The following is an 8,669-nucleotide window of genomic DNA, read 5'->3' on the forward strand; positions in this document are numbered from 1 at the left end:
CCTCCATACAAAAACTCCTCACTTGATGAGCGAAGAAAAAAAAACACCTGCTGGGGAAGACAGATTTTGGGCCCATTATACCTGTCGCTTTGCCTCTTCCCCTCGATTATTCCTCAAATGAGGGGATTCGATTAATTTGGGCCGTCCCTAGTTACCACAGACACAAAGTCATAAACCCAGCCTATTTCTACAATTGATTTTGTTAAAATGTGATTTTAAACCTAACCTTAACCACACAGATAACCTTATGCCCAACCCTGACATTAAATAAAGACCAAAAAGCATATTTATGTTTTTTTTTTTTTTAATTTACGATATCGACAATTTTACTTTGTGGCTGTGGTAAATAGTGGAAACTATCAATCAAATCAAATGTATGTATAAAGCCCTTTTTTTACATCAACAGATGTCACAAAGTGCTATACAGAATCCCAGCCTAAAACCCCAATCAGCAAGCAATGCATATGTAGGAGCATGGTGGCTAAGAAAAACTCCCTTGAAGGGCATGAACCTAAGAAGAAACATAGAAGCCCTGAGTCTGAACTCCGCCCTGTGCAACTGGGTCCTTGACTTCCTGACAGGCCGCCCCCAGGTGGTGAAGGTAGGAAACAACACCTCCACTTCACTGATCCTCAATCACTGGGACCCCACAAGGGTGTGTGCTCAGCCCACTCCTGTACTCCCTGTTCACCCATGACTTTGTGGCCATGCACATCTCCAACTCAATCATTAAGTTTGCAGACAAAACAACGGGTCTGATTACCAACAATGACGAGACAGCCTACAGCGAGGAGGTGAGGGCCCTGTGAGTGTGGTGCCAGGGAAATTACCTCTCACCCAATGTCAACAAGCTGATTGTGGATTTCAGAAAACAGCAGAGGGAGCACCCCCCTATCCATATCATCGGGACCACAGTGGAGAAGTGGAAAGCTTCAAGTTCCTCGGCGTACACACCACTGACAAACTGAAATGGTCCACCCACACAGCAACAGTGCCTCTTCAACCTCAGGAGGCTGAAGAAATTTGGCTTGGCACCTAAAACCCTCAAACTTTTACAGATGCACAATTGAGAGCATCCTGTCGGGTTGTATGGTACGACAACTGCACAGCCCACAACGGCAGTGCTCTCCAGAGGGTGGTGCGGTCTGCCCAACGCCCTCCAGGACACATACAGCACCCGATGTCACAGGAAGGCCAAAAAAATAATCAAGGACAGTACAGGTGCATCAAAGCTGGTAACACACTGAAAAACAGCTTCTATCTCAAGGCCATCAGACTGTTAAATAGCCACCCATAGCACATTAGAGGCTGCTGCCCTATATACATAGACTTAAAATCACTGGCCACTTCAATAATGGAACACTAGTCACTTTAATAATGTTTACATATTTTGCATTACTCATCTCATATGTATATACTGTATTCTATTCAATTGTCTTAGTCTATGCAACACTGACATTGCTCGTCCAAATATGTAAGTATTCTTAATTCCATTCCTTTAGATGTGTGTATTGTGAAATTGGTACATATTACTTGTTAGATATTACTGCACTGTTGGGACTAGAAACACAAGCATTTCGCTACACCCCGCATTAACATCTGCGAAACACGTGTACGTGACCAATAAAATGTGATTTGAGAGAGGAACCAGGCTCTGAGGGGTGGCCAGTCCACTTCTGTCTGTGCCGGGAGATTATAAAAGTACATTACCAATCTGGCCCGGGCAGGGGTGTTCTTTCACTGGCGAGAGCTAGGTGCCCCGGTCAAATCCCACGGCGAAGTCGGCACCAAACAAAAGTGACCTAATTAAGCACGCGGTGTAATGAGTAAGATTATTTTCGCATCTAAAAGTGATTGCTTTTATGTTATGTTTCTGGACCATTCACCACGCTGCCTTATTGACAATAGGACCGAGCGGCGCAGATTGATTTGGTTTGATTGCAGTTCGATTCGAGAAAGGCGCTCCTCCTCCACCGTTTTTCCCTGTTCACGTCACGGGCCATAGACCGGCTCAGCATAATCAAAAATGCAGTGCAAAACATTTTTTTCTAGTCAGTGACAATCATCAGATTTGAATTGGATAGCCTACAATTAAATTACAAGAATGCCTTCCGCCTAATGTAGCCTGTTAAATTAACCAAGTAGGCTGTGTTCCTTGTTCTACATCTGTGATTCAGCTGATCTGTACAAAATACATTCCTGTCTGGTTCCCGAAATGTAAAAATAATATACCTGCTAAAAATGCACAGGTTTTGCATAGTATAATGTGCATTAACCTGAATATAAGCATCTTTGGTTACATAATTATACGCGTTTTGGAACATGTTTCGTCATTTTCAGAATGCGGAAACACTTTTCACTTGACAGGAAGTCAGCAATGCATGCAAACCCATAGGAGTTCAGCACTCTTTTACATTATTGATAAATTTCTCATCTTAAATTTGCATATTAATGTATTCCACGCTGGTTTAATTAGACTATTGAAGTTACATTACGCCAGCGGGGATTGGTAATTTATTCAAACAACCCCTCCCTTGCGATTCAAACAATCCCTCCACTGGCGTCGCCAGTGTTTTCGTCTCACGGTTCAAGTTGTTGACTTTGTAAATATTACTTTTCTCCGTTATCACCGTTAGAATGTTGCACGGATAACATTGCAGTAACAATGTTCTGCTTACCTTTGGAACAGTGCCGGGCACGAGCCGCTCCATGAGTTTGCACAAGACGACCCCATCTTTCAGAGATGTTTTCAGAAATTCTTCTGGGTCAGCTATGTTCTTTTTGGGTGAATTAAGCACCCCTAATGATATCAGCCACGTTACGGTCTGCTCCTCTGGGTTCATGGTTCCAATTAACCCTCCTTATTATGCATCCCCACCGAAGGCGCCAAATTACACAACTCCGTATCAAAATGTTACCCACATCCGTGTAACACTTCTGCTTGTTAAAAACGCCGTTTATACTAGTACTGGGTTCCCCTACTGGTTAATAACAAGCACTGTAGCAATACCTATATTGATGGTGGTTTCCATCCTATGCAATAACCTTACGCCCTTCCACACCTGAGACACTGTAGGTGAATTCTGAGCTACGGTTGAATGCTTTGTGCCTCCAATTCCACTGACATAACATCAGGAAACAGAGAAATCATGTTATCTGAAGGGACACATTCCATATTCAACAGAATGCTGTAGAAAGTGGCGACCACAATAGTGCCTCGGCAAACAGAACGAAATCTGCATTACATTCTAGTTCAACATCTTCATCGACTCCCAAAACTACAGGAATCAAGTTATTTTGCTTTTGGGCACCATATAAAAACCAACCACTTAGTGGCTAACCATAGTCATTTGCAGACAGTCCTGAATAGCAAACAAAAATCTAAATGACACCAAACAATTCCAAGTTAAAAAATGTTTTATTGGCAAAAATAGACATTAAGACTTCAAGGCTTATAACTCAGCCAGAGTTCTGTCCATGGATCTGCCCACCACGCTTGGTTCCATCACATGATCAGCACTGGTACCTGGAACAGGGAAGCAAATACAGTCTATTAAGTCTGAAAATATTACATGTAGCTAATAAACTCTTGATTACTGAATTGGTGGTGGTCATACACGTTTGGTTCTCTATGCAGTGGTCCAACATCCACTTGGATCCAGCAGGACGGCTTTAATCAGCAATAGTTCCAAAAGATTGCTCATCCTGAAACAAGAAAATATAAATTATCATCCCGCCATTTCTTTTGGATTACATCAAATTGATAACCCAATCTTTCAGTATCCCCTTCAAATAACGCAATGGTCCGATTTGATTCTCGCTCCCATTCACTTTCCAGCTTGGTTGTTAGGACATGGCTGCTCTTCCGAGTGGTCTCCATTTGAGAATTGGCATGCTTGAGACAAGCTTGATCTTTGACTATGGCACAGAAAAATAAAATGAAATCCACTGTACACAAAAAAAAGATTCCTTATTATGAACATTGCCCCTCAGTAAAAAAAAATTGCCAAACATTTTTTGGGATGAGTTGGAAAAAAAACAAGTGCCCAGCAAAGGTGATCTCCTTTTGTGATTCTGCGCATTGTTGACAAGTTAGATGTTGACCCGTAACGTAGGTTTAGTGGCTAATTCATTGTTTATCAAGTAAAATACAATTTCTTAAAATTTAGTAGATAAAAGACAAAAAAAAAAAAGCTACTTCAATTGAACTACATTGATTCGTTTCATTCCCTGGGGCATCCAGTCTCTTGCACACTATACCTTTTGAGCAGACTGCAATTCACGGTAATGAGAAATTAAGTTAACAGACGAGAAACAAAAAGTTTTGCTTTGCTTACCAGCTGTTGACACTATCAGTCGGGTTGAAAAGACTCTGGCGTTTGGTTGTTGGTCTTTGGTAAGGTCGTTGCAAGCCAGCATTGTTTGGCTTTATGGCGATGACTCCATTTCCACTGAGGGAAAACTACACTGATTGACATTTGCGTTGTCCTCCGACAACCCAGTTGGACAATGCAAAGTACAGGACTGCTAAGTGTCATCTACAAGCGTCACAGTTGAAAGCTCTGCATCTCAAATGATCTCTACTTGTTGATGTGCGCTGGGCAATCGGTGTACATTTATGTAATAGTTTGTCACTTTCAGAACATCCATTAGTGTTGCGTAAAGAACTTTGGTTAAAAACTTTATTAGTATACGAAAGCCATATCCATGGGCATAGCAGGACTTAACAGCACTAAATGTACAAAAACTAAACACGCATCACTTGGCAATGATATCATTACATGGGCTGGGGAAATAAAAGTATTTTAACACTTAAAACAAAAAGAAATTGACAGCCTGAAGATAAACATCTCAAAACCTATGCTTGTCCATGGAATTTGACATCCTAGTTTTTTTGCCCTCTCCAACTTTCCACCCACTTATACAAGTAGTGAATGAACACGCATTACGTAGCGGTCGCTTTGATGTCATGTCCAAGTCCATCTCAGTATCTGCTGCGGGCAATTCCTCTATCGACTCTGGTGCCTCCGCGGCCACCACGGGGTGCTCCACGACTTGAGCCACTGTACGCGTCACGAGGAGGGTAGCCTCTCTCGATAGGGGGCGCTGGCCCCCGCTCCTGCCTGCCCATTCGCTCACCACGGCTAGGGGGGTATGGGTCACTTCGACTGCTGGGGTAACTTTCACGACCGCCATAGCCATCCCGGGAACTGCTGCCATAGTCGTCATAGCGACTGCTTCCGCCACTGCCATTGTAGGATGGTTGGGGGGCCCTTGAGGGTGGGGCGCTGCGTGAGTTACCTGCAGGGTCAATGGGTCAGGTAATTGGCAAGTTTCACTTCACACACTTTGCTGAATTATGAGCCAATGTTTTCTGTGAGTATTTCTTAAAAGACTATCAATTGCAACTATACGTTTAAATCTCCAATATGCTAGGGATCTGATCAAAACTTAACATTTAGGTGCTTTCAGCGATTATTTATCCAAGCTTGGGGGATCATAAATTAGGCAATGAAAGCCCTTTGAGCATGCCATGGTTTTGTTGAGGAGCTGCTTTTTCCTTTTAGAATTCCAGTTGTTAGAATCTCACATTGGTCACAGTTTTTCAGTGAGGTCTTGATGGTTTTGTGAGGGTCGTTTCACCCTACAAAAACAGATTTGAGCACGACTCCTTGAGGGAGTATTTTGTGACACTGTAGAATGAACATTGAATGGTTAAGAGGCTTTTTGGATGTTTCCCTTGCGGTGCATGTAAGGTCTCCAGCTCCCAGGGGGACATTGAGCAGGTTGTGGGAGACTGGAGCAACTTTTGTCCATTATACTTAAGTGGTCAATCTTACCGTAACCACCGTAGGGCTCTCGATAGGCGGCTGCACTAGGGCGCTCCATATAGCTTTTGGGTTCCCGGCCTCCACCATAGCCATCACGCTCACTAGTGAAAGGAATGGTGTAACGTTACTTATGTCAACGGAACTCTCAACCAGTCTTTAGAGTCACAAGTCAAACATACCTGTAGCCCCTGGACATTGACCCATAGTCATCACGGGAACTGGATTGGGGATAATCCCTTGGTGGTGGTGCGTAGTCCCTTGTATCCCTGGAACTCGTATAGTCCCGGCTAGAATAGCTGTCAAAATGGGAAAACATGCCACTTGTATAAATAAGCAATTTGACAAATGTTATAAGTAACATTAAGAACATGTAACCAAACGCAAACAGTAGTAAGATATTTGTTGAATGGGCAAACCCACCTGTCCTTCGTGCTGTAATAGTCATCCCTTGGTGATGGGTAATCATCCCTTCTGGACATCGACTCTCTGCGGGGAGGGGGTGGGCCATAGGGGTCCCTGTCCCTGGACATGGGAGCTAACAAAAACAAGATCCGGCAGTAATTATCAGGAGAACAGAAGTCTGTGGCACTACGTGGTTAGTCATTCCTTACAGCAATAAGTTCAAGAGAGGTATTCACACTTACTTCTACCCATAGGAGAAGGAGCGTGTCTCTTGGGTGGGGGGCCTCCATTACGAATCGGAGGTCCTCTCTTCAGTGGTGGGGGGCCTCTGGATGAAATCCCTTTGAAAAAGGGTTCTACAATTCCTATGTTATCATAGTAGTCTTTTGGCAGACAAGAAATGCAAATATTAATGGCAAACTCAGCACTCACGAAACAATGTGAAAAAGTAATTTCAAAAGTCATAAATGTCAGTTTCATAGCCTACATACATATCCCAATGTAAGTTTTTTTTTTAAATAATACTATTCATAAATGCCCAATACAACAACTCTGGTGAGTACTTCCGCAAAGTTACCTCTGGATGGTGGACCCCTCATTCCACTTGGTGCTCCTCTAGATCCTCGAAGGCCTCTAGGGGGACCACGGCTGCGTGGATGCATGGGTGGTGGGCCACGTCCAAAAGTAGGTTTCGTAGCTTGTTCAACCTTGATTGGCTTTCCATCAAGCGACTTTTAAAAGAGATTGAAGTGAACATTAGGAATGTACACAAGCTACAGACACTAGGGTCATTTAAGTAGATGAAAAAAATGCACAACTTTACCTTCCCATTCATTTCACGTGCAGCATCCTTTGCATCTGCAGGACTCTCAAAGGTCACAAAAGCAAAACCTCTTGATTTGTTTGTTTCCCGATCTTTCATCAACAGAACTGGAAAGAAAAAAATAGATATTTAATGCAGACACAAGAAGATGACTAGGTTACAAAATATTAATCTGAACTGATGCTCAGAATTGAGGTATTGGTGTTTTTTTCCCCAGCTCATAACCATTATGTTATTCACTTAATTGCTCATAATTGAGATCCAAGCAGTTCCAATATGCATAAGTTCTGTCCTCATACAATAGCAAGAGTAATGTCTTTATTGGGACATAACTATTGCAATGTAACAGCAATCCATTTAGGTGTATTCTTCATAACCGAAATAAAATGAACATTTAAAAAAATATGTACCTTCCACAATTCTGCCATATTTGCTGAAATACTTCTCAAGGGCCTTTTCGTCAGTTTCAGTGTCCAGGCCTCCGATGAATAGCTTCCCTGGTCGGTCTGCCTCTGCCATATTTGCGTCGGTTTAACCTAATAGGAGAAAATAGTTTTAAGCCACCAGATCGACTGTTTGTGCAACAAATGAGCATGCTTGGACTAAGGCATGTTGGGGAAAACTATTTGTCCTCCCTCCAGACCTCGGTTTCGAAACATGCCGTTAACTAGCTAACGTTAGCTGAATATTTGATTCGGGTCTACGTGGTGTCTAGCAAGTTTATGTGTTGTGTAGCTAACGTTATGTACTTAATTACGATTAGAAAGTTAATGTACAATGTTATTGTATATTTGTTAAGCTTTAACATGCAGGACAAAATGGCGTCAAGTGGAATGAATGGCTAGCTAACATTTCCAAACCAAACGTATCTCTGCCAATTCCCATCCAGCCAGGACATCAATTATACTAGCTCGAGTTACCTGGCAAGTAAGCGGATTTACAAACTAGTTAGTTTAAATCAGAATTACCACGTGGGACCATGTCAGTCCAAGTGCATTATTAGTAACTTAACAATAAACGTGCATTTAACAATAAATAACAACCGGACAAAACTGTGGGTTCATTCAACAAAACTCAAAATGGCGACAGTTCATTTGAAGCTGGCTAGCTGTTAGTCGATGTTAAAAAAAAATAGGTGCATGCATAAATGTATGGGGGTTTTATCTGATTTTAACGTGAGTTGGACGTTTACCATCTGCAAAACATTGTGCACAAAATACATTTGAACGGTGCTTGACACCTACCTCTACGATTTCCACAACGCGCTGGCGCCTCAAGAAAACTGCGAAACGATGGATGTAAATTTATAACGATCACGTGCTATCACGCATCCGGAAGTAGCTGGCAATTTATGCATATTCTATCTGAAAAACCAGCACCGCAAAGAGTAAAACCACTGCCTATTTTTTATGTGCATGTCTGATATAATTTTTCATATTCTATTTTCTTCCATTTATTGTTTTATTCTAATGGGCATACAAATATAGAACATTGACAGCATTGAACACTAATAATGTTATAGGTAGGTTGCTTGCAACATTTCAACTAACACGACTTTAGAGAAGACCAAGAGCACAGATGGAACAAGGAGGGTTAGTTGTAAATATATTTGC

The 8,669-nt window shown here is 42.1% G+C and overlaps 2 protein-coding genes across 15 annotated transcripts in view; both read right to left on the minus strand.

The window, feature by feature from the left end:
* LOC110504441 (rho guanine nucleotide exchange factor 6) overlaps nt 1-3,122 on the minus strand; it is a 29,829-nt gene extending 26,707 nt beyond the window's left edge. For 2 of the 8 annotated variants that reach the window (XM_090219618.1, XM_036969848.2), the window contains exon 1: nt 2,233-2,358. Coding sequence is in view for 2 of the 8 variants with exons in the window: in XM_036969844.2 (XP_036825739.1) it covers nt 2,679-2,843 (165 nt within the window). In the remaining 6 variants the exon portion in view is untranslated. Of the gene's footprint in view, nt 1-1,710; nt 2,359-2,678 lie in introns of those variants that run through there. The other 6 variants (XM_090219617.1, XM_036969846.2, XR_016491627.1 and 3 more) reach the window with 5 other exon arrangements.
* A 277-nt stretch (nt 3,123-3,399) lies between these two features.
* Nucleotides 3,400-8,421, minus strand: LOC110504944 (RNA-binding motif protein, X chromosome). Of its 7 annotated transcripts, none has more exons than XR_016491631.1 (10): nt 8,301-8,421; nt 7,467-7,592; nt 7,057-7,163; nt 6,811-6,964; nt 6,476-6,589; nt 6,252-6,366; nt 6,011-6,127; nt 5,841-5,932; nt 3,618-3,705; nt 3,400-3,526 (listed from the first exon to the last, which is right to left on the minus strand). XR_016491631.1 is itself a non-coding variant. In XM_021583842.3 (9 exons), exons 2-9 carry the CDS (start codon nt 7,573-7,575, stop codon nt 4,985-4,987), a joined length of 1,125 nt encoding a protein of 374 aa, XP_021439517.1. In that variant the 5' UTR covers nt 7,576-7,592; nt 8,301-8,421; the 3' UTR covers nt 4,669-4,984. The 7 variants fall into 7 exon arrangements, 4 of the variants coding, with proteins under 4 accessions (XP_021439517.1, XP_021439515.1, XP_090075747.1 ...); XR_016491630.1 differs by having other exon boundaries at nt 6,476-6,616; XR_016491632.1 differs by lacking the exon at nt 8,301-8,421 and adding an exon at nt 8,025-8,143.
* Nucleotides 8,422-8,669: the final 248 nt, after the last annotated feature.

The sequence above is a fragment of the Oncorhynchus mykiss genome, chromosome 25, assembly GCF_057628025.1.
Source record: "Oncorhynchus mykiss isolate SJ-2025 chromosome 25, ASM5762802v1, whole genome shotgun sequence".
Classification (NCBI taxonomy): domain Eukaryota; kingdom Metazoa; phylum Chordata; class Actinopteri; order Salmoniformes; family Salmonidae; genus Oncorhynchus; species Oncorhynchus mykiss.